The sequence below is a fragment of the Aquila chrysaetos genome, chromosome 3, assembly GCF_900496995.4.
Source record: "Aquila chrysaetos chrysaetos chromosome 3, bAquChr1.4, whole genome shotgun sequence".
In the NCBI taxonomy this organism is placed as follows: Eukaryota; Metazoa; Chordata; class Aves; order Accipitriformes; family Accipitridae; genus Aquila; species Aquila chrysaetos.
The window spans coordinates 4273563-4298164 of NC_044006.1; the positions used below are offsets into that span (position 1 = coordinate 4273563).

Genomic DNA, 24602 nt, shown 5'->3' on the forward strand with positions numbered 1-24602 from the left:
TTCGAATGCTTATAACAGTACTTTGTTCTACCGGTAAAACTGTTCTTGTGCTCAGACGGGGATGATTGAATCTCCAGGAGCAATATTTATAAATAACTTGTCAGTGACAAGAAAAAAGAAATGCTAATTGCAAGGATTTTTCCGTGGAATAAGAACTTCTCAAGTTTCGGGCAAAATCCCCGCCTCGGCTCTCCGCGGCGGCTCGCCGGCGGATGCTACCAGGACCTCCACGGCAGGACATGCTGCAGCGGTTTCGTCTAGCCCTTAAGCACCAGCCCTAACCACTGACCTTAGCACTCACTGACACCAACCACGAACGCAGCAGCCCCTGCGCAGACCCCTGAACCGTGCAGTCCATTCAAGCAAGCAAGAATAAAGCCGTTAGACGATGCAGAGCCACATAATTTGTGTGAACTTTGTATTTGAGAGCGTCATGGGCTCTTTACTTGTGTTCGGTAGGAATTAAAAAAAAAGGCGACCTAAACATGAGCGACCAAACTTTGCTATTTTAGCTAAGGAAATCCATCTGTAGCAGAGGGACAGCATGTCCCAGGAGTGCAGGCCAGGGAAGTTTTCATGCAACATCAGCATTGGTGTCTGTAAGAAGAAGCCAGTGCAGAAAAGCTGACGCATTCAGGCAGACTGTGGCTTAGGGCTCTGTCACCAAGCACAGCTTTGCCACTGTACGCTTTGCGGTGAAAAAGAAAATCCCCAAATGTATTTAGACATTTCTCGCAAACCACATCCAGAAATTAAAAGAAATTAAAGGCACATTAGAGACGATTAAGGAAATGCAGGGAAAGCCCACAGAAGCTCGAGGCTCAAGCAAGCCAAGGCAAGTGCCTGCAGCCACAGGTCTGGGGGAGGGTGGTGGCTGCTAGCTGGTTTTACTAAGATCTCTGATAGGGAATATACAATTTTCATGACCAAAATAGCAGAAATATTGTTTGAACGTGAGTGTCAGTAGACTGATTTATAGTCCCTCCCCAAGAAGCTGGTCTACGGGGTAGCAAAATCCACGTAGCACCGGCCTCCCCGCGTGGTCTGTTTGCACAGGAGAGTGCCCCAGCGACACGCTGGACCTAAGCTGGCTCTGACCGGTCGATGTCCATGCCACACTGGGGAAGCCAATAAAGCTGCCGGGGCATAAACAAGGGCGAACGCAACCCTTTGCGAGTGCTTCAGTGAAAATAATGCGGTTTCTGCCTTTTTGAGAGTATAGATTGCACAGCCGCTCCTTGGCCACGACCTGCGGGCTCTTCTCACCTGGTCTTCCTCTCCACCTCCTTCTTCGTCGTACTTCAGAATATTGTCCCTGACGTCGTCCTCGGGGTCGATGAGGAGCTGCTTGGTATGGCGCTCCTTCTCCCGGCGTTTCATCCACACCACGAACAGCAGAACCATGGCTGTAAGGGAGAAGCAGCGGGGTGAGCCTGGATCTCACGCGGCGTGAGGCCAAGCCACGTGTGCCAGAGCGTGGTCGCCTGCCCTCTTCTGCTATGGAGAACCTCACTGGCTGCTAGTAAGAGGAATAAAATTTTATCGTATTGCGTGTTCTAATTTATAAGGGAGAGATCAGTGAGAGCTGTAAATACTGTGACAGGCCTCCACTACAAACACTTCTTTAAGATCCACCACGAATGCTGATTGAGCCGATGTTTATCAGAAGTCGAACACACAATCAAAGGAAAAGCAAACAGCAAGTGTGAAAACTGATGCTTTCTGAAAATATTTGATCTAAATCCTGAATTTTCAGGATTAGATTTCCACCTTTATTTTATTCAGGGGCATAAAAAAAAGGCAGAGGAAAGAGAGCTGCAGAGGTGCTGAAAAACAAACAGGTACAGATGACCAGCACCTGTGCACGAGCGGCTGTTCCACCAGCGTGACACAGCGATGCCCCTTCGGGTCGTGAGCCCTCGCCACGACAGTCATTTTGCTGCTGTCTGCAGTATGCCACGGAAAACTGGTTTGGGGAGGGTGGCTAATACTGGGCATGTAATCCAATTTGGGCTCACTTATACTCGTTCTGGTGAGTGAGGGAGGCTTTCTAAACTTCCAAGACCACATTAGCCAGGACATTAGCACATGCATTTGGCCATCGACTTGCAAAGCAGATCTAAGATCATTTGAAATCCTTTCAGATTTCAGATTCGCAAGGGAGAGCAAATCTGGTAGCACACAGCCAACCTCCTCAGGCATCAGCATTTATGTGCCAAGCCCTGGCTAATCTCTCTCAGTACGGTAACGGAGAGACACGAACAGTTCTTGAATCATGAGAAACTTCCCCCACTTAAACAACTTTACCCAAAGGGAATGACGGCTGCTCCACAACCTCATTCTTCAAAGGGTCACCCACGTCCCAGAGGCCGTGCGCTCCCTGTGACTCACTGCATGGAAGTCGCTCTGGGAACTTAAGTCTCCGCTAACATAAGGCAACCAGACCTTGTCTTCTTCAAGAACCTGTTAATATGTTAGCTTTCATTCTCATACTCAGTAGCAGCAAATAACGCCATCAAAAATGAAATTAAGCCTGGGCAGCTGATGCAGTTACACCTCCCCGTGTCTGCTTTCCCTCCGTTCTCCACGCCAGCCACACACGAAGCTGTGACGGTGGCAATCTGCAGAAGAAGGGAGAGATGGATGGACAGCAGAGGTGGGAACGTGTGGCCGTGGGAACGTGCTCGTTTCACTTAGGTCAACCCTTGACTGTGCCAAAACAACTCAGCCGACGTAAGATCCCAAACTCTCTTTATGTTTTTTAGCTGCATAAGGAGAAGGAACAACTGCTGTTTCCCACCATCTCGTACTTTGCAGGGTTTTCTTTCCCTTTGCCTCTTCACGGAGCCTCGGCATCGCTTCGGCGAGGACAAGGACGGAGAAGAGACCAGACTCTGGGCAGGCAGCTCGCAGCCCCACTGTGTGGGGAGGTGGTTAGGAGGATCTGAGTTTTTCCTCCCAGCACCAAAGTGTTTATACCCAACAGGAATTCAGTGAAGTGAGCAGAAGAGGACCGGACAGCTAATTACTGCCATTGTGTGCCAATTGGCTGCCATCCCTGCCTGCCAGCTAACAGAATTGTTTTCAGATAGTTCAGCATTTCTTTAATGCTTATCCTAGATCTACTCAAGAGAGAAAAAAGAAAAGGAAAGAAAATGTAACTCTTATCTGCGGTATAAAACCTCAGCTATTTAGCAGACTATTGAAGTCCTTTTCTCCTTGTTCCTTTTCAAGTCCCTCACAACAAGATACCCGCCTAGTCCAAAAAGACAATATTATAATGGTTACCAGGGTTTATCTTTTTCTTTCCTTTTTTTTTTTTTTAAATGCTACTTTTACATGCACTTGTGGAAAAAACTGTGCCATTAACGCCTTTACAGCTACCTTGAAAAAAAAAAGACCTTCAAAGTGTCAATAGTGGATGTAGTGCACTCTCCTTCCTTTTATTCACTCTGAAGAATGGGAAGTGCTATTACTGCTGTTAGACCCATTTTCACTCTGCATGTAGTTTTCCTTGAAATCTATTGTCTTCACCGTTCACAATTTTTTATTGCCTTGCTCTTCTAAATGTGTTATTTGTGCAGCTAATACATCAGGTATCGGGAAGAAGAAAAAAACCTTTGAGCAAAGGTGAAGGCAGAAACTTCCTTCACCTGAGCAACCTCAGATCTGTCCTCTTGCTGCTGCTTCCTTTTAAAGCCATCAAACTTTGACCTGCTGACTCTAAAATGGACAAATAGCACAAAAAATCCTGCATCTGCCTTTTCCCAGGCTATTCTTCAAAGGTCACGATATAAAACAGATAGAAAGGAGGCAAAACACTGAAAGGATGTAACTGGAAAACTGCTCATCGCAAATTACATTTTTCATCACTGATACAGTGCTTTGCAGCTCTTGAAGATAAAAAAAAGTCAATTAGAATTACAATGAATGTAAAAATAAGCTTTTGTAATAAAAACCGTAATTTAAAATGGGATAATGTATCTGAAAATGAAAAGAGGAATCTCTTAAATCAAATGTCCTTCAGCTGAAGTTAATTTCAGTCAATAGGATTTTCAACTGTTTAAATCATATTTTAGCACTGGATTTATACAAGAGCAGCAAAAAGAAATCCCATGTTTAATCACCTCTGTGGCTTCCAGTGCAAACTTTTAGCCCACCAGCAGCAGCACACCTGCAGGTCCCAGCGTACCAAACGTGGCGGGACTGACGAACACCCCGTCTTCTTCTGGGTGTGCAACCGTGGTGCGTTCACAACAAATGCCCTTGTTGAAAGGAGCAGCCTAAAACATTTTGCTACCGGGACCCCACACCCAATGAAAGACAGACGTTGGGCATCGTGGCTAGGCGCCGGGATGCTTCCACCGGCTCAGATGGGCTGGATGAGGAGCGGGGACTGCACAGCCACAAACACCCGGTTTTCTTGCTTGCTCTCCAGACTGATATGGGAAATCAATTATACAACAATATATTCCCATCGCTGGCCCGGGAGGGTGGATGTTTGCCCAGAGATGACCCATTCTCTTAATGTACCGTATCATATCCACATTAGGTGACATTTGTAGCATACGTCGCTCTGTCTGCTCTCTGTTTAAACACATTGGGGGTAAATATTAAATGTGATTTAGCACCATAACTCCCATTAGCTTTAATGGGAGTCCCATGGTTTCATCCTGTGTTTCTTGATGAATATTTACCTCATTGTTCATTTCAGCACTCGTTTTTATCTATTCCTACTGTGCCAACTCCTGCTTGAAGTTATAATGATATCATTTTTATTTTTAAGTGTGTGCACACATAGTTACTGGTAATGCTCATGAAAGCCTGGGACTAAGCGTTGCTGGGCAAAAGGGATGGCTTTGCCTTGAGCAAAGGGATGGCCAGCCCTTCTCTGCAATGCACCCCCAGCCCTCCAGCGCTCCTGATAAACTGAGGATCCTTCCTCTGAAAACACAGTCCACCACGATTCTCCGATCTGTTGTCATTTTACAAGCAACGGGAATAACTACCATTCTTCCTTTCCTTTGAACAACCGGAAACCTACAGCTATGCAGTGGCTCTGCCAGGGACTAGCCAGACTCTCATAACCAGTACATCTGGTACTGGGAACCAGTATATCCACAGCCAGCCAGGGACAGTCAGGGATCTGAGAGCTACGGGGGAAGAGTCTGCCGCAGGATTTTGGACAAGTCCCTCAACTTTTTCCTGCAGAACGTGGGGAATCATATTGTTACTGATTTGTTATTAATTTGTTATTAGTTAGAATTAATCATATTTAGTTTTAATATTTTAGCAAAATCATATGTATGTTGTATTTTATATATTTAACCACCAACCAGTGTCTGCTGTGAAATCCCCTGTATAGCCCCGTATCAAGGCCAGAGAAATTGGCTAAAATCATCTAGTAGGAACATTCAGAACTTAGAGAACAGGATAAAGAAATACCTGACAACGGGGTGGTGTAAGAGTTGTCAGTACGTTACCTGACAACGGCCTGTTTGGAACGCAGCGGCCGATCCCCAAAGATAGAATGTGCAGTACAAGGCTCCTGGAAGGTCCCTGGCTAGAGCCGTTAGAGATAACTGCATAGCTACTGTCAAAAAGGATGGATTGCACCTGTTGCCATAACATCGATGAAGAAATCATAAACTCTAGACGAACTTTACTTCATTATAATACCAAAACACACCTCCTGGTCAAAAGCTACCCGCCTCCAAGACTTACCACGCCTCGGAGAGACCTTCACTACGCCTGCGTAAAAGATATTCACATATGCTAATGATTTCCCAAAAATCTAATGAATATGTATAACTTTTCTTGGAAATCTAATGAATATGTATCGATAAGTCTTAATATAAGGTGTATTGTTTTGAAGACAGGGGTGCGTGGTTCGTGAGAGGACTCGCCCGCGCACCCGGCCGTCAATAAAGAAGTGTCTGCTTATCTACACCAAATTGGTGTTGATAAGTTCTTCATTCCGAGCTTTTCGGTAACAGTTTTGGCGACCCAGATGGGACCTCGCTGAGAGAGACCGGAGGAGTCGGGGACCGATCGGTTCCTGCCGGCACCGAGGATTTCTCGGGGATACCCATCGATCCCCGATCCATAAGGCTCTTTGCGACGTCCCCTGGATTTTGGTAAGACACTTCTTTTAAATATTAAGGATAGTGGGTTAGAGTCCCACCGGTATTGTTTGGGGTTAGAGTCCCCCCGAGTGGGTTAGAGTCCCACCGGTATTGTTTGGGGTTAGAGTCCCCCCGAGTGGGTTAGAGTCCCACCGGTATTGTTTGGGGTTAGAGTCCCCCCGAGTGGGTTAGAGTCCCACCGGTATCGTCTGCCTGTCAGACGCGGCGAAAGCTGCGCAAGGTTGGACAAAAGGATCCTGAAGGAAGTAGAAGCCTAGGCGTCTGCCCGTAAGACATAAGCGAAAGCTATTGCTGGGTTGGACAATTTGGGAGTGGGTTAGAGTCCCACAACTTTTGAGGATTCTGGGTTAGAGTCCCAGCTTCAAAAGCATTTTGGAAATTTTGGGTTTGAGTCCCAAATTCTGAAGAAAGAAAAAAAAAAAAAAAACAAAAACAAAAAGAAAGAAAGAAAAAAAAAAAAGGAAAAAAAAAAAAAAAGGAAAAAAAAAGGAAAAAAAAAGGAAAAAAAAAAAGTGAGATATATTGTGTACTTGGAAGTATCGTGAGTGTTGTAAGTGTGGGATGTGCAATTGAGCATGAAGTGAGTCTTGGCAACGATTGTAGTGTTTCTTATTGAAGTTGGAAGTTATAAAGTGTGAATATATTTGTTGGTTAATAATCTTGCCAGGGGATATTGGTTATGACTCTTGCTTAGGGAAGTCGGCTTTGTCCGTGCCCTAGGCAAGTAGGTGGACTCCATTACCTGGCAACAATTGTTATTTGTATTTATTTAATATCTGGTGTTTGATATATGTATTTGGTATTTGAAACTTTGTATTTGATATTTGGCATTTGGTATTTGGTTTGGTATTTAACATCTGACAATTGATTATTGATTTCTGATATTTGTTATATATTTAATAGATATTTAGTATTGGGTATAAACATAATGGCATTTGCCAAATTATTTAAGAGTAAGAATATGGGAAATTTGTCCACTGATGGAAAGATACCGAAAACATCTCCGTTGGGATGCTTGTTGGCACATTAGGGTGAATTATATGATGATTTACGTAAAAATCAAATGATTGAATATTGTAATCATTGGTGGCCTCTGTATACATTAGAGGATCAGGAAAGGTAGCCCGTGAATGGGACACTGAATTATAACACCATTCTGCAGTTAATGTTGTTTTGTAGAAGAGAGGGGAAATGGAGTGAAGTACCTTATGTGGATTTATTTTTTTTACTTAAGACAGAGACAAGATTGGCAGAATGAGTGCAAGCTAGTTAGTAGGGACAATTTGGTAATGGCTATAACTTTTGATAATAAGAAAGAGAAGAAATGTTGTCTGGCATGTGATATTGCCCCCAAAGAAGATGAAGGGCCAGAGTTGGATATATCCCCTCCCAGGAGAGGAAGGAATTGGGGGTGAGAGCATAGGGAACAGATGGAAGAAACAGAAAGCAGCGGAATAGAGGATACAGGGGAAGGACCGTCTGAAGTTGTGATTCATACCCCCATTTCTCGAAGAACCTGACAGCAGGCACAAACAATAGCTCCCTTGAGGCAGAGAGTTAGTAACAATGGACCAGTGTATGTAAAAGTGCCCTTTTTGGTTGTGGACTTGATGGCTTGGAAGCAGGCAGCTGGAGTATATAGAGAAGATCTTGAGAGAGTTGGCAGAGTAGTGGATACTATAATTAAAACGCAGAATCCAGACTGGAGTGATTTACAGGTGATCTTGGATAATTTATTGGATGATACAGAAAAGCAGATGGTACTAAAAACTGGCAAAGCACAGGCAGAAGTGGCAGTATTGAGTGGCACAATAGGTGGAACATTAGAACAGAATTTTCTGTCTGGGGATCCGCAGTGGGATCCAAATAACGTGGAACATAAAGAAAGGCTGAGTCGGTATCAGAAATAGATTTTATATAGAGTTAAACATGCTATCTTTGAATTGGTCTAAATTATATGAGGTGAGACAAGATAAGAATGAATCTCCCTCAGCGTTTCTGGAAAGATTGAAGGAAGCTGCCAGAAAATATACTGATTTAAGAATAGAAACAGAGGCGGCTCAGATACAGTTGGCTTTGATTTTTATGGGGCAGTCGGCACCAGACATAAGAAAGAAACTTCAGAAGCTGGAGGGAGAGGATTCAAGGAGTTTGAATAAAATGTTGGAGACAACATGGAAAGTATATAATAACAGAGAAAAAGAGGAAAGGAAAATTAGAGAAAATAGATTATTGGCCTTAATGACAGGAACAACAGACAGAGGATGAGGTAGAAGAAGACGACGAAGTGGCAGTAGACGGAGAGAATTTATGAATTTTAGCAATCAGAATTTTAACACCCCCTTAGGAGTGAATCAGTGTGTTTTGTGTCGGGAAGAAGAACATTGGAGAAAAGATTGTCCTAAAAATGTGCAGTGATCAAGAGGAAATATTCAAAAGAAGGTAGCCAGAATGATAGTTTTAGATGAATGAAGGGGACCGGAGGGGAACCCAGCTGAGCCTCTGGTTATAATTAAGCTGAGAGAAAAAGAAGTCAAATTTTAATAGATACAGGAACGACATTTTCGGTATTAAATACTTGTAAAGGAAAAATTAGAACAAAAACAACAAACATAGTAGGAACAACAGGGAAAGAAGAAAACAGACCATTCCTGCAACCTCTGAATATGAAATTTGGAAATAAAATAATTACACATGAATTTTTGTATGTACCAGAATGCCCGATACCCTTGTTAGGAAGAGATTTGTTATCTAAATTAAATGCACAAATTGTTTTTAAGAAAGGAGAACTCTTTTTGAAGATACCTGAGTCAAAAACAGGAGAAATCCTAATGATACAAGAAAAAGTGGAGGAGCAAGAAATTCCACCAGAGGTGGATTTTGCAGTGATCCCTACAGTGTGAGAAACAGATATTCCTGGTAAATCAAAATTAACAGCACCTGTAAAAAAAAAGAGATCTAAAAAAAAAAAAAAAGATGCAAGAACAGTAAAAATTAAACAATACCCAATTAAACCAGAAGTTAAACAAGAGTTAAAGAAATTGATTGACAAATTTTTGAAGTATAAAATTTTGGAGGAATGTGAATCTGAATATAATACTCCTATTTTACCAGTTAGAAAACCCTCGGGAGAATACAGGTTAGTGCAAGATTTGAGAGCAGTGAATCAAATAGCCAAAGACATATATCCTGTGGTTACAAATCCTTATACATTGTTAACAGCGTTAAAGGAGACTCATCAGTGGTTTACAGTGCTTGATCTAAAAAAAAAAAAATGCTTTCTTTTGCATACCCTTGGAGAAGAAAAGCAGAAAGTTGTTTGCTTTCGAATGGGAAAATCCAGAAACTGGGCAAAAGATGTAGCTGACATGGACAAGACTAACCCAAGAATTTAAAAATAGCCTGACAATTTTTGGAAACCAACTGGCAAAAGAGCTTGAAATCTGAAAACAGGACAAACCAAGGCCTGAACATTTACTTCTACAATATGTGGATGACATATTGATTGCTACAGAAGAAAGATCTACCTACATACAGATAACCATTGATGTCTTGAATTTTCTAGGACTAAATGGGTACAAAGTATCCAGGAAAAAAGCCCAAATAGCATGTCAAACTGTGATATATCTGGGCTTTGAGATTTCAAAAGGACAGAGACAATTAAGAAAAAATCGCAAAGAAACCATCTGTAGTATACCTGAGCCGAAAAATATTCATGAACTTAGAACATTCTTGGGAATGGCAGGGGTGGTGTCATCTTTAGATCATGAATTGTAGTCTAATAGCTAAACTGTTATATGAGGCCCAAAAGAACTCTTCCTTTGTGTGTGGTCCAAAACAGCAAAGGGCCTTTACAGAGTTAAAACGCGCTTTAATGTCTACACCTGCTTTAGGCCTCCCTGATTTAACTAAAAGTTTTCAGCTGTTCGTTCATGAAAGACAACACCTGGCACTTGGTGTGTTAACCCAGAAGATGGGGAGCTGGAAACGACCAGTCGGCTACTTCTCCAAACAACTGGACACAGTGAGTAAAGGGTGGCCAAATTGTCTTAGAGCAGTGGCTGCAACAGTGATGATTATACAAAAACCTCGGAAATTGACTTTGGGAAAAACAATAACAATCTATGTCCCACACATGGTGAAAACTGTTCTATAACAAAAGGGGGGATACTAGCTATCTCCGAGCAGAATGATGAAGTACCAAGTAATATTAACTTAACAAGATAATGTAATTTTAAAAGCAACTAACCTGGCAAATCCAGCTGTGTTTTTAAGTTCCATACAGGAAGAAGGACAATTGGAACATGATTGCCTGGCTGCTATTGAGTATGTTTATTCCAGTCGTGAAGATTTGAAGGATGTACCATTGGAGCGACCGGACTGGGAACTGTATACAAATGGTAGCAGCTTTGTAGAACAAAGAGTTCGATACGCTAGATATACGGTAACAACAGACACCACAGTTATAGAAACAGAAGCATTGCCAAGTACCACCTCAGCTCAGAAAGCAAAACTTATTACTTTGATTCGAGCTTTAGAACTAAGTGAAGAGAAGAAAGTAAATATTTGGATAGATTCAAAGTATGCTTTTGGAGTGGTACATGTCCATGCAGCATTGTGGAAAGAAAGAAGATTATTGTCCTCCCAGGGATCAAATATTAAACACCAAGATGAAATTTTACAATTATTACAAGCAGTTCAGAAACCAGATCAGGTAACAATCATACACTGTAAAACACATCAAATTAGAAACACAAAGAAAATCACTGGAAATAATTTAACCGACCAAACGGCAAGAAAGGTAACAAAAAAACGAGCATTGCAAATAGCATTAATTCCCTCCAAAACAGTAACTCTCCCTAGAGAAAAACGAAAATACTCAGAGGAAGATGATAAGCTAGGTCAATTATTAAATGCTAAGAAAAACCTAGCCAGATGGTGGGTAACACCTAAAGGACAGGTAGTAGTAGTTCCACCCTTTTTGATGAGAAAAATAATTCAAACAAAGCATCAGGAGTGTCACTGGAGAACAAAGGCCTTAGTAACTTCTTTACAAAAACAAGTGGTATCACTCAGAATGTTAGGAATAGCTAAAAAAAAAATAACTGCAAAATGTGAAGTATGTTTGAAAAATAATCCAATAATCAGGAAAAAAGTTCAAAGGGGTCGAATAAAATCTAGTACAGAACCTGGAGATTATTAACAAGTAGATTTTTCAGAACTACCTAGACAGAATGGGTATCGGTACATCCTGATCGGAGTTGATACTTTTACAGGATGGCCAGAAGCTTTTCCCTGTCGTTCCACACGAACAAAGAAAGTAGTAAAATGGTTACTACGAAAAATAATTCCAAGGTTTAAAGTTCCTATTAGAATTTCTTCTGACAGAGGTCCACACTTTGTTGCAGAAGTGGTCCAAAATGTTAACAAAATTCTGGGTATCACATGAGATTTGCATACCCCATGGAGGCCACAATCCAGTGGGAAAATAGAAAGAATGAATCAAACCTTTAAAAGACAAATAAGCAAAATTTGTCAAGAGACTAATTTAAAATAACCTCAAACACTTCCATTGACATTATTACGAATCAGAATACAGCCAAAGAGTGGAACCTCAGTCAGTCCTTATGAATTATTATATGGGAAACCTTATGAATCTCCAGAACCAAACCCGAACATGTATGTAAAAAGAAAACAAGATGTGTATAACTATTTGCTTTCCTTAGGAAAAACTTTGACTGCAATTCGGAGAACAGTGGTGTGGAATAGACCATTATCCCTGGAAGTTTCGGTGCATAACTTACAACCAGGAGACTATGTCTATGTGAAAACGTGGACTTCCGAACCCTGCAGGAACATTGAAAAAGACCCTTCCAGATACTGCTAACCACCTTCACAACTATTAAAATTGCAAAATCAGATGTTTGGATACACTACATTCAAATAAAGAAAACACCTACTCCATGAAAAATTATTAGCCGGGATCCAAAAACTTTAAAACTGACTCTGAAACATGTCTAATTTTTCATATCTGTTTGTGTTTGTTCTTTTATATTAGTTCAGCAGATAATGATAGTAGAAACCTGGACTGATTTGATAATCAGGAACAAAAGACAAGTAGAAACAAAACAATTGATTAGCATTCCTGAAAAAAATGTCTGAAGAAACAATTTACCAATAGAATTACAGTAAATTGCATGATCATGAGAAAAGTTCCAATTGTTCCACCAGAATGCAGTCCACCACCAGTATATACCGAAACAAATATTGACTCTCAGAATAATAATAAATAAATATTAGATAGATGATGTGAAAGTATTGAAATAATTTTCAACACTTTCAAAGGGGGGAAATGTTACTGATTTGTTATTAATTTGTTATTAGTTAGAATTAATCATATTTAGTTTTAATATTTTAGCAAAATCATATGTATGTTGTATTTTATATATTTAACCACCAACCAGTGTCTGCTGTGAAATCCCCTGTATAGCCCCGTATCAAGGCCAGAGAAATTGGCTAAAATCATCTAGTAGGAACATTCAGAACTTAGAGAACAGGATAAAGAAATACCTGACAACGGGGTGGTGTAAGAGTTGTCAGTACGTTACCTGACAACGGCCTGTTTGGAACGCAGCGGCCGATCCCCAAAGATAGAATGTGCAGTACAAGGCTCCTGGAAGGTCCCTGGCTAGAGCCGTTAGAGATAACTGCATAGCTACTGTCAAAAAGGATGGATTGCACCTGTTGCCATAACATCGATGAAGAAATCATAAACTCTAGACGAACTTTACTTCATTATAATACCAAAACACACCTCCTGGTCAAAAGCTACCCGCCTCCAAGACTTACCACGCCTCGGAGAGACCTTCACTACGCCTGCGTAAAAGATATTCACATATGCTAATGATTTCCCAAAAATCTAATGAATATGTATAACTTTTCTTGGAAATCTAATGAATATGTATCGATAAGTCTTAATATAAGGTGTATTGTTTTGAAGACAGGTGTGCGTGGTTCGTGAGAGGACTCGCCCGCGCACCCGGCCGTCAATAAAGAAGTGTCTGCTTATCTACACCAAATTGGTGTTGATAAGTTCTTCATTCCGAGCTTTTCGGTAACAATATCGCACTCACTACCTACGAGCCGTTGTCAGGCGTAATGATGTTCGTAAAGCTACTGGAAGTCTTAGAAAGAAAAGTCCGACGCGTGCAGAGAGTGCTCTAGCTCGTTTTGCTGACACTGCAGTGAAGGAGGTTCGAATGCAGATGCGTGAACCACCTCCCGCAGCCCAAAGCTCACGGCTCTGTCCTTTGCACGGCCCTTGAAAAATACCCTGTACAGAAACGGGACAACAGGGAACAGGATGGGAAACATGACGTCTCCCAGCGGTGTCACCCCCTGAGGTACTTACTTAGTAAAATAATGATGCAGATCAAGATGGCGATGATGGCACCCGTGCCCAGCCCCGCTGCAGCCACCGCCCCGATGGTGGTGCAGTCGCCATTCTCGTCGCACGGGCACACCTTCACTTTGATAACGGATGTGTTGTACAAGGGGGGGTTTCCTGAGTCCGTCACGATGATCGGCACATCATACACACCCGCTTCCAGGTACATGATTCGTAAACTAAGCTGGGCGTAATCGCCTGGAGAGACCAAGACAGACAGACAGATGACAGACACTCTGGCAGAGCCTTGCAGCCACGCTTGTACAGGCAGGGCTCCTCTGCCAGAGCAGTCTTCTGAGTTCTGAAGAAGAGGCTATCGACAACACACCTGGGCAGGACAGCTTCAGACTTCTGCCCCAACAGTTTGGTCAACAATCGGCCTGTCTTTGCAAAATACCGTGTGTTTTCACTGCTGCGCTAACCTACCTCGATGCCGTTTGCAAATCCAGCTGCATGCGTTTAAAATGGCATGAAATGCAAATACTAAAGCATGGATGATGTTCCCTGGGTCTGGGCTGCCCCTGGCTACTGTGCGGGCTCTCTACTCGCCCACCCTCCCACCTTGGGATTTTTGGGAAGCCCTTCGCCCAAGGGAAGGCGAGTGTCTCGCCCTTCGAGACACTCAGCCAGGTAATCCTTCTCGTGTTCCCTCCCATTGCAATACAAGAGCTGCGGGACTGAGCCCCGAGCTGCGAGGGCACAAGCTGTTGCCCCTGGCCTGGCAGAAGGTGCCAGACCTCAGCGAGAGGGACCAGCTTTGAAGCCAAACCAGCCCATGGCTCCATGGTATTTTCCATCCTCTGCTGAAAGTACCAATAAGAGGAGCAATTAGGGCCATTTGTGGTTGCATGCTGCAATATAAAAATCCTTCACATACTGGTAATCTTCACACTTACCTAGCCCTCCTGGTTCCATGGTAAATTAAAAGGCTGCCTTTATGCAATTATGGTCAGAGAAATGAACATTGATCCTGATTGTGGCTTATGACAATTACACTGGAACATAAGGAAGACTGATAATAGCTTTTTTCCCCTTGGCCATTATGGATGATTTATACTCTGTTCACTACTGATAACTGTTCATAATTATGAACTGCATTAAAAAAAGCCAAGTGCCAAGGCTCTTAGAGTTATGCTGCAGGTCTGATACAAATCATTTCTGATTAACTATCTTGTCTATAATGTCAGCCATAATGTGCTTTAAAAAATAAAAATCAGATAAAAAAGTAGGAAAGTTTGGAAGTTTGAAACCGCACGTGGCCTCATTAGTGAATCAGAGTCCAAATGTCCTCAGGATTGCCTGCCCCATTTACCATTCAGCCGTGTTATGGTCCAGTTCTTCCTCACCGCAGATGGCACACTTGGCAGCTCGAAGACAAAGGGCCCAACGTTTGGATCAATGTCAGCATCCGCGGCGGTTATGTTGATGACATTCAGGTTTGGCTTTTCACAGATCTGTGCCTCCTTTGGCAGGAGCTCAGGAGCATTATCGTTGATGTCGATTAGGTAGATCTGCAGAGTGCCAGTGCCGCTTGCGGGGGGTATACCTGAACGGGAGAGGCAGAGCCGAACATGGACTGATGACCATCACTCGCGAAGCAGTGGGAATGACAACTCCGTGGACCAGCCCCCTCTCTGCCTTCCAATTCAATAAACCAGGATTTTCACCCTCCCTCCTTGGACCTTATTAGGGACATACTGCACTTTCATGGTCCTTTGCTTTAAGAGGTATTATTAAAACTTCCCAAAGCCTCCTAATGTTGCTGTTTTTTGCTCCTGCAGAACATGGAGGTTGAGTTCTGCAGATTTGTAGCCTACGGCAATGTCCTTAGTCAAACTCTAAAAATACAAGGAGGTGATGCCAAGCTGCTAGTGTAAATTTTGGTAATGGCTGTTTTGAAGAGGAAAAACCATTAGAAAGACAGCTAACAAGAGGAAGAAGAGGGCTTGGAGGGAAGAAGAAAAGTAAGTAGTGCAATCCATGGGTCAGCATTTACTGTAGCACTCGCTGGCCAGTTTTTAGATTTGCAGACTATTACACTGCTTCAAAGAAAGCCCAACTATCCAGCCCATCCCATAGTCAGCCCTAGCTTTAGCGGTGAAAGGTCCTTGCTCAAAGCCTACAGTATGGGCTAACCATCGCCAAACGCGTTGGGTGATGCTGTGTCCCAATATTCAGTTCTTCATCCTCTCTACATTTGTCCCAACCAGCAGGGATGCCACAGCACAGCAGTCTTGGTCCTCCAGCCCCTTATGGATGAGGAGCCACATTTGTCTGACTAATGACCGCTTACTTGAAGTAATACCTGCTCTGGCAAGAGAGAACAGCCTTCCCAGAAATGGCACGGTATTTTTAATTTCTCTCCCCACACATACATCTGGCAGCTCCATCTTGGCCTGCCCACCGCCTCCCTTCTCAGGCAGCATTGCTTCAGCAATTCTTTTTTAAGTTTGTATTTTCAGTCCTGGCTCTTCCTCCCAGTGCTGGATATAAAGCTACACAAACCAGTTCCCCACTAAGCTTTCAAATGTTACTTCTGCTTCCACAGACTTGCCTTCCTACATTCCTTTCTCATTTCTGCTCCATTTTTCAAGGGAGCCTTGAAAACTCTGAAGGAGCCCTGAAAAGCCTTCTTTCATGGTTCCTACCTAAGCTCTTCAATCATTGATCTCATCCTTTCATCTAATAAGCACGGGGTAGGCTTCCCCCTAAAACAATGTCTTTGATCAGCCTCGAAAGTTTCTGGAGAGACAGACAGCCCATCAGGATACTGGGGCTGAACATGAAAACTGACTTTCGGGACCAAGCAAAGTGATTTCACTGTTTTCATGTTACTCGGAGTATCTTCTGGGATGAATGCAAGGCCCACACTCTAACCTCTGAGATAGACTGAACGCAAACTAGCAGTCCTGAGAGGCACTAACTGGCATGTGGCTGAAACAACCTGCAATTGCTGCACGTACAAATGCAGTTTTGTAGGGCTATTGGGTATTGCTGGGCTCCGGTTCCTGGTGTTTTTGGTTCTTTGTGCTCCTGAGTGCAGTTCTGGGGCAGTCTCAGGAGAAAGGAAAAGCAAACAATTCTTTAAATGTCCAAGTACTACAAACCATGGAACATTTCAAATTATTTCAGCTATCTTATGTGCAGAGAGCAAGGACATGGAAAGAGCAGGTATTGATGTACTACAAAGGATCCTTGGACTTAATGCTCCAGAGATGAGGACTACCATAGTAACCCGACGCCAGTGGAGAAATTGGTCTACTCCCTGAAATTAAGATTGAAATACTAATGACATTATTCCAAAAGAAAGAGGAATGTACAACTGCCACATCTGCATTTAACTGTTGCATTCCGCATCATTGCCTTTTTCACAGTGGCACAGTCGGCACTCCTGGAGCGAGGTACAAGCCAACTGGCTTTCCAGTTCAGCTGCAAGCAGGAGTCACTCCCATCCTGCTTGTGCAAAAATTTCTAAGGAACTTGGGCCACTGTCTTGACAAATAATGGCAGAAATTAAGTAAACTGTGCCTGTGGCTAACCGGCATCTTCTTGTCGTTGTGTGCCTGCAGAAAAGGAGGAACCTGCAGGCAGGGTCACCAATGCAGCCTGGTTTCCTACAGGATTGGGCCCCAAAGGTGAGTTCCCATGGGGTGCTCTGACATAGAGGAAGGGGTAGGACCCTCCTTCCTTCAGTTACAGAGTCTCTCTCCCCTACTCATCTCCCTGGTTTATGAAACCTGTTGGAACATGATGTATTTGAGTTCTCAGCTTCCCTGTGAGATTGGTTGAAATTGGCTGAAGGGTTTAGACACTGCCAGTCTTCACACTTGTGTAGACACAGTGCGATCCAAGAGCCTCTCCCTCCTGGGAAACCAGGCTACAAATATGCTGTTGATTAGGATTCCCCTTCCCCCCACCCCTTACACTGCAGTCAAAACTTTTCTTAAAGTGAGTATCTCTGCACTGTAGCCCAGGGAGAGAAAGAGAGCGTGTCCAAGGAGTATTTGGCTAAACCTTATCATATACTGAAAACAGCAAAAAGAACTTCAAGGAAACATGATGATGCTGCTTCTTCAAGAAAGAAAGAAAAATCCCCACCAAAACCCCCAACCCAAAGCCTTTCTTTGATAAGTACGTGATGCCGGAGAACCTGGAACTTGGGAGAAATGTGGAAAGAGTCTATTACCCTAGATAAACTTTAGCTGTTATCCTAAGCACTCTAGACAGAATTTTAAACAAGGTGCTGCTTTATGTGCATGTTAATGGCTGCAATATACCAGTGATAGATTAATTTTTCAGAATAAAGAGATTTACCTAGGTCCTCACTTTCTGACCTGCTGAATGATGGATGTGGAAGCGCGGATGCACTGCAGCATCAGCACCGAAGCCAAGGAAAGGGGTTAACTCCAAATCACATTGTACTAAGTGCCCGGGATTTGCAAGGTCAGATGGTGAGGAGTAGTTTGACGGGTTCAAGCTCTACCACTGCTTTTGTGAATAGCCTCACAAATAGCCAACTCCTTTGACCTGTTTTGCCCTGCGGCTCTTGCAGATGAACCTGCTAGATCCCCTTGAGACTATTTTGGATTTCACTGCCCTGGCTGCCTTCACAGAGGGGAAGCTTAGGATGGGGCTGTGGGACCACACCAGTCTTACCACTGATGGCACAAAGAAGGGCCAGAATTTGCTTCTGGGTACTGCTACTCGGCATTGAAACTCTTCCAAGAGTTTGCCTTGCCCCTGTGACCCAGGATGCAATGACTCAAGTGAAGCCTGAAACCCCAGAGGGAGCAAGTTTTCATTAGCCCCGCAAGCACCACCGTATCTGCTCGTAATGGACGTGGCACCTTCAGCCTGAGGGACGACAAGAGCTAACACAAACACTGTCCTGAGAGCACCTACAGACTGAGCAATACACTTAGGTGCTCACAGCCAAGCCTAGACTCAATTTTGTTGCTGAAACATGGCTCTGGTTTGATGTGAGCACTCAGCACCCTGCAGGGGGAAGACGTGGGTCGGAGAGGGGGGCAGAAGGCCCTCTCCTTGCCCAGGGAAGCTACTGAGCCCTCCACAAAGCCTTTTCCAACCGGAGGAACCGACGAATGAAATAACAGCATGACCACATTTAGGTACGGTTAGCAAAAAAGTCATCAACTCCTCCTAATCAGAATTAGGAACAGGAATCCAGGGCAGCAGCAATGGACCTCTTGCCCTTGAGTGAGGCCAGCGCTGAGGTTCACAGTGCTAATTTGACCAAAAGCACTGTGTGATCTTTAATGAGCAGAGAAGAGCAAGCCTTAACAGGACTTCTCCGTGAGAAGATCTGTACTGGCCTCAGCAACTTTGATAAAAAAATACACCAGCATCCAGACACTCTGATGATGGCTGGACGTTTCAGAAATGGTAGTGGACAGAGAGAGATTAGCTCCAATGACAGACAGACAGACACCTTTCATGAAAGCCACGGCAGCTCAATAGATTGGCTTATTTTTAATACCCTCCTGCCATCCCCTACAATTATTTCTGGTTTCCTGATGGAAGGCTTCCTGAATGCTCTGATCACTGCCTTTGGGACGATTACCAGGACCGATGTGTTCGGCAGCCCTTGGAGAGCACATCCCTTTGATATTTTTTCAAGTTCAGGCTACACCGCTACACTGAACTCCCCAAATCGATTTTCCATTTGCCCTCCCTTTCCCTTAATAACACTCTCCGTATACTGTGCACATTTAATTTACTCCAGCAATTTCCCGTCCCACTTTCACATTTTTGACCATAAAAACCTGGGAAAAAGATAACTTATACTGACAACTCTGTCAGGGCATCATTTCTCTTAATGCATCACATTAGAGTCTTATTGAAGCATGAACAATGTGAAGCCTGGGCTCACCGTTGTCAGCCGCCAAGAATGTGGCCTCGTAGACATTATTCTTAATGTAGTCTGACTCTCGATCAAGGACAGCAGCGGTAGTGATCTGACCATTTGTGGCATTAATGTTCAGCCAGTTTGCAGGATCTGACAGCTTAGAGTATCTACAGAGAAAGGAAATAAATACATGGCAGTCTTTTCACTGACATATCCTTAATATTGCTTGAAATAAGGTTTTTCTGGACTCCTGACCCATGATTCAAAGGACCTTTGGATAACTGGTTCTGTTGACAAACAAAATGCTAATTGAGTATCTGTTTTTTGACCTCTGCAATTATTCAATTTTTCTATTTCTTTCATTTTAAAGGTTTTTCTTTCCACTAAGTGCCACTTACATGCCAGCTTCCTGCTGCTGGGAGTGGACATAGCCTGAGGTCTCTGCAGCTGAGGAGAAATGGGGTCTGCAATGACCACTGCATTCATATGCCTGAATTAGAGGATGGATTCCTGCTCTCTCCTTCTCTTAACATTGCCCTTCCTAAACCAGCTCTTGCTCTAAAGCCGTGGATATCGCTGTTTTCTGCCCATCACTAATAAACAACAGTTTGGCAAATACCCCACTGGAAGAACGGCAGTTTTCAGGCCACTCTTTTGTATCAGAATGGCATCTTCAGCAGCAATTGCCCTGGGGGATGCTATAATGGGAAGCCACAGCTGTATTAAGGCGTGGACTCGAGGGGGAAGCAGTTTCAGGTCTGCTCTCCCCAAACATTTTTATATGTTCCTGAAATAGCAGGTGAGATGATCCTATGCATGTGGGAGGTTCAAAGAGAGCAGTGACAAGGGGGTCCCCTTGGCAGTCCCCAGCGTGCCCCGGGCTGGAAGGACCCAACGGCAGACTTGCCTCCCAACTACTCAGTCAACTCACAGCCCACGTCTGTTCACGTCCTACGCAGCCAGCTATGAACGTGGTTTGTTTGGGGCAAACTTTTTGCATGTTCTCCAGATCAACGTGTTCTGTTTACCTTTCTCACTTGCTTGTTTTCTTCGTTTTATTTTATTCATTGCTTTTGATTTCTACTTCTCAGTTTTGTACAGTTTGAGTGGAGATGGACCCTTATTACCTGAACTGGAAGCTAATAAATGGCCAAACTATAAATTACTGAAATAAGCAAAAAGCTGAGCTTATTTCACACGTAACTCAGAGCTGCTGATAGTTTTATATAAACTTTTTGTAGTTAGATATGCAGGAAGAAGAACTGCTGGCTTCTGGTGGATATTCCTTTCCAGAAATGGGCTGTTTGAAGCTGAAATTCAAAGTGAAACTTGAGCTGCGTCAATCTGTGTGAGCAGGAAAGCAACACACAGCTGCACAAGCCCCTGCCAAAGGAAAGAATTACATTTCATGGAGCTAGACTCTTCGGGATGTTTTCATTTCTTTTTAATATCGCTGCTGTGAGTCTCCTGCCCTTTCTCTGCTAAATGACCAGGGATCCAGTTTCAAAGCTGGCTTTGTGAATGTGTCTGTGGCTAATGAGGATAACTTGAGGTGTGACACTGGCCATGCCAAGCTGTGCCTTACTGGAGATGCTCCTGCTTCCTTATCTTCTATTTGTAAAAACTCTATTTCATCAAAGACTATTTAGAGAGAGACTGAAACCTGTATGCAGGGCTCTAGCAGCTGGATCAGCTCTCTGTGAAGTGCTTATCATGGATCTGTACGCTTAGCTTTTTGGGTATCTTTTCTCCTAACTCACCAATGCCAACTGTGAAGAAAAAACCCCAAATATCCTTTGCATAGCTCACGCAGACAGGACCCCAACAATACCCCACTGCTTCTTGTGAAGCCTTGGTGTTGGGCTGTCCCGATGAAAAGGGGGTAAGAGAGATTGTACTTGGCTTTGAAAATGAAGTGCTGGCAGGTACACAAAATGTGTGTCCTGGAAGCCCCAGGAAAAAAACCCTCAAGTAATTGGCTGTTCATATTCACAGAAAGTCTTACAAGACCCTGCACACACACTGTGCGATGACAGGAATGGCTCAGCAGAGCCGGTCCTTCTCCCAGAAACAGCAGATGCTCGTTTGGATTATAGGTCATCCACCTCCGGGTTAGAGGGAGTATTCAATCAGAAATGAGCCGTTTTCTCCCCTGAAAACCAGACGTTTGGTACAGACGTTAGGGAAATAAAAACCCTTCAAAGGCCAATATTTCAAAAAGAATATAAGAAAAATTGGCTTGTTAGTTAGGATGGTCTCCTTCCTCAAAAGTCACAATACCTGTCTAAAGACAACAAGATGAGGCAGTGAATAAACTATCATTTTCTAGACCAGACAGCTCTGTGCCAGGTGAAATATTTCAAACTCTTCCTGACATGAAATGTCACAACTGATATAAGTTTAAGTGGCCTCGGCTGTGGTCATGTCGTACACTCAGGTTTTGCCAAAAATGCTATGGTCCTTACAGACTGCGAGTAAAAAAGAAACAAAATTCCGTGGATTTAGAAGTATCCAAGAGCAGGAAACGCATTTCCCGTCTGCACAGACGGAGGCTGAAATACTTGTGAAAGGTGTCATGAGGACTCATTTTCACACACACTTCTCTGTGGGAAGGCGTGTGAGTCGGGGTCCTGGACCGTTGATTCAATCCCCAGTCTGCCCAGGTGGGACAAAACACAGTGAGTGACACCCTCCCGGTTGCAGAATCGGTCAGACTAAATCCGATCTTAAATTGCTTAGATTGAGCACCTGACTTTTAGAAGGCTAAAATTTTGCCATCTGAATCTCATTCCTGGGGAAAGCAGCTAACAAGGAGGTTATGTTTGGCAGGTGGTCTGAAGGTCAGAACAAATCTTGCTAACGGCAGGGCAGGCAAGGGCTGCTGGGGTGCCCGATATGGACCGGCATTAGTCAGATAAAGACCGGGTGCCAATGGCACGTGCATGGGTGTTTGACTGCTCAGGCAATACTTAACTATATGACATCTTAAAAGCCTGTTCAGCAGCTGCTTGTAACCAAGCGAGCCTTGCTCTGAACGGGCTGACAGCTCCTCTCACACTGCGCTTTTTAAGCCAGGTTGAACCTAAATCCTCTGGAAGCAACAAAAGACATGATTAAAAATCCTAGTCATTCCTTTTGGAAATCTAACCCTTGCCCTTTCTGTGCCTCGGTTTCCCCCTTGTAAAACAGAAATAACAAGGCTGCCTTTTCCTAAACCTCTGTGTTTATAACGTGCATGAACAACATAGGTCAAAGCATCCTTGACGAGGCAGAGACAAAACACTCAGTACAACGCAGCCCTGACCTCTGTCTTTGGAACAACGCAGGGACACCTTGCTATCGACTGCTTGCATTTCAAGCTGTGAACTGCCCCTCCGCATGCCAGTAACGTGGAATTCAACTCTGTCTGCCCTCCCGGACCCAGCTGCTCGGAATCTGGCTTACCTGGAGCGGGGAGGATTGCGAGTTTACAAGCTTGCACGATACTCTGCAGGCCCTCGACTGAGGGTGCCAGTCCCTGCCAAGCATTTTACTCATATCACATCACTTAGTTTGTGAATTAGCTTTCAGCTGCTTTGCTCCCCAAACTTCTGCAGCTGATATCCCCCTCCTGTACACGAGCTCACTTGGCTGCCTGGTCTCCCACCTTACTGCCTGCTGCATGAAGCGATCAGGATCCACCGCTGAAAATGTCGTCAGGACTGTCCCCGTAGGCACCCCTTCCTCCAGCCTGATTAATTTGTGGTTCGTTGGGAAATACGGTGCTTCGTTGACATCTGTGACTGAAATGGTGACTCCTGCTGTTGACTGGAAGGACATCTGGATGCCACTGGCCAGGGGAGCTTGGTTTGATACCATCACTGTCAGCATGAAAGCTCTGTTCATCTCGTAATCGACTGCCTAAGACAAAGAAACAAGCAAGTATAGAGCCAAGCAGAGAATAAATTCCACCTTCTGGCTGAAAGCTGCAAGATTTAGAAGGCAGATGATATCAAAGTCATTGCCTCATCTCGTTGCCTCCTGAGCTCAGTCCTTTTGAAGGTGTAAATCCAGACCAGCTTCAATCCGGTGGAGGATTTGGCCTTCCAGTATTTGGAGGGTCAAATAGTTAAAAAAACCCCCACAAAGTAAAAATTGCAAACAGCAGGGAGGATTTGCCCTGTGTTTTGTTCCAATGCTAACTGGTTTCCAATAAAGAACCTGCCTGTGTTAGTTGAGCATTGAATGAACAAATCCACCAAGGGCTGCTCTAAATGCAACAGGTAGAGCTTGCTAAGAGGGACTGGACAGGTACTTAGCAGTGCTATTAGCATTTAAAGCTGCTGACTAAGTAACTAGGACGGTCTGTGCGGAGCCACGAGCCTGAAGTTCTCTTCATTTTTCCTCTTAAGTGAGTTTATAAACAAAGGTGAAGCTGCAAGAAACACCACCTCGTCCGGTTTAATCAGGCGGTCCTTCCAGTGGGACCTCTCATCCTCTTGCAAGGCGCCTCGTGATCTCCTGAGGTTGCCTGCACACTCCTACAGCCGGGTTTTGCTGTTGAGTGGCCACAGATCTCTTTTCAACATGTACATAAAGACTATGTGTCTTAGGAGCCAGAAGGAGTGAAAAGCCTTTGCTGGCAAAACTGACTGAACCGCAGTATAAAAATAATTTCTAAACCATCCCACTAATTATTATGAGGGAAGTCGCTAATCATCTGCCAGGGAGGCTTGAGTTATGCAGGATCACACCTCTGCTTGTTAAAAAATGCTTTACCGTAATTTATAAATTTAGAAGCGTAACCATTCTCCCTAATACATTCTCCAGCGCTGAGTCTGCAAAGCGTACTCTCACGGTGTAAAATGCCACGGTTACATTGACTTCGGTAGAGCTGTACTGATTTACATCAGCAAAATCTGGCTTCCATGTTCTGTTTAAAACCCAGTATTGTCAGGAGAGAAATCAAATCATAGGAGGCTACATGAGAAAAACAAATTTCAGGGGCAAAAGGTAAAACAGTGAAATCTCTGTTCGATTGAAGTGCAAATGTTCCTATTGCTAAATGGTTTCCTGACAGGCAGGGCCAACATTTAATAAATAAAAGGATGCATAAAGATTCCCAGTACACCCACCAGCACTGACTCACGGACTTGTACCGCAT

General features: G+C 43.7%; 1 protein-coding gene across 1 annotated transcript in view; it reads right to left on the reverse strand.

The window, feature by feature from the left end:
* CDH4 (cadherin 4) overlaps window positions 1-24602 on the reverse strand; it is a 476335-nt gene that overhangs the window by 8043 nt on the left and 443690 nt on the right. The window contains 5 exon segments of the mRNA XM_030009468.2: window positions 1267-1406; window positions 13558-13791; window positions 14906-15139; window positions 19484-19626; window positions 23106-23359. Coding sequence (XP_029865328.1) covers window positions 1267-1406; window positions 13558-13791; window positions 14906-15139; window positions 19484-19626; window positions 23106-23359 — 1005 coding nt within the window.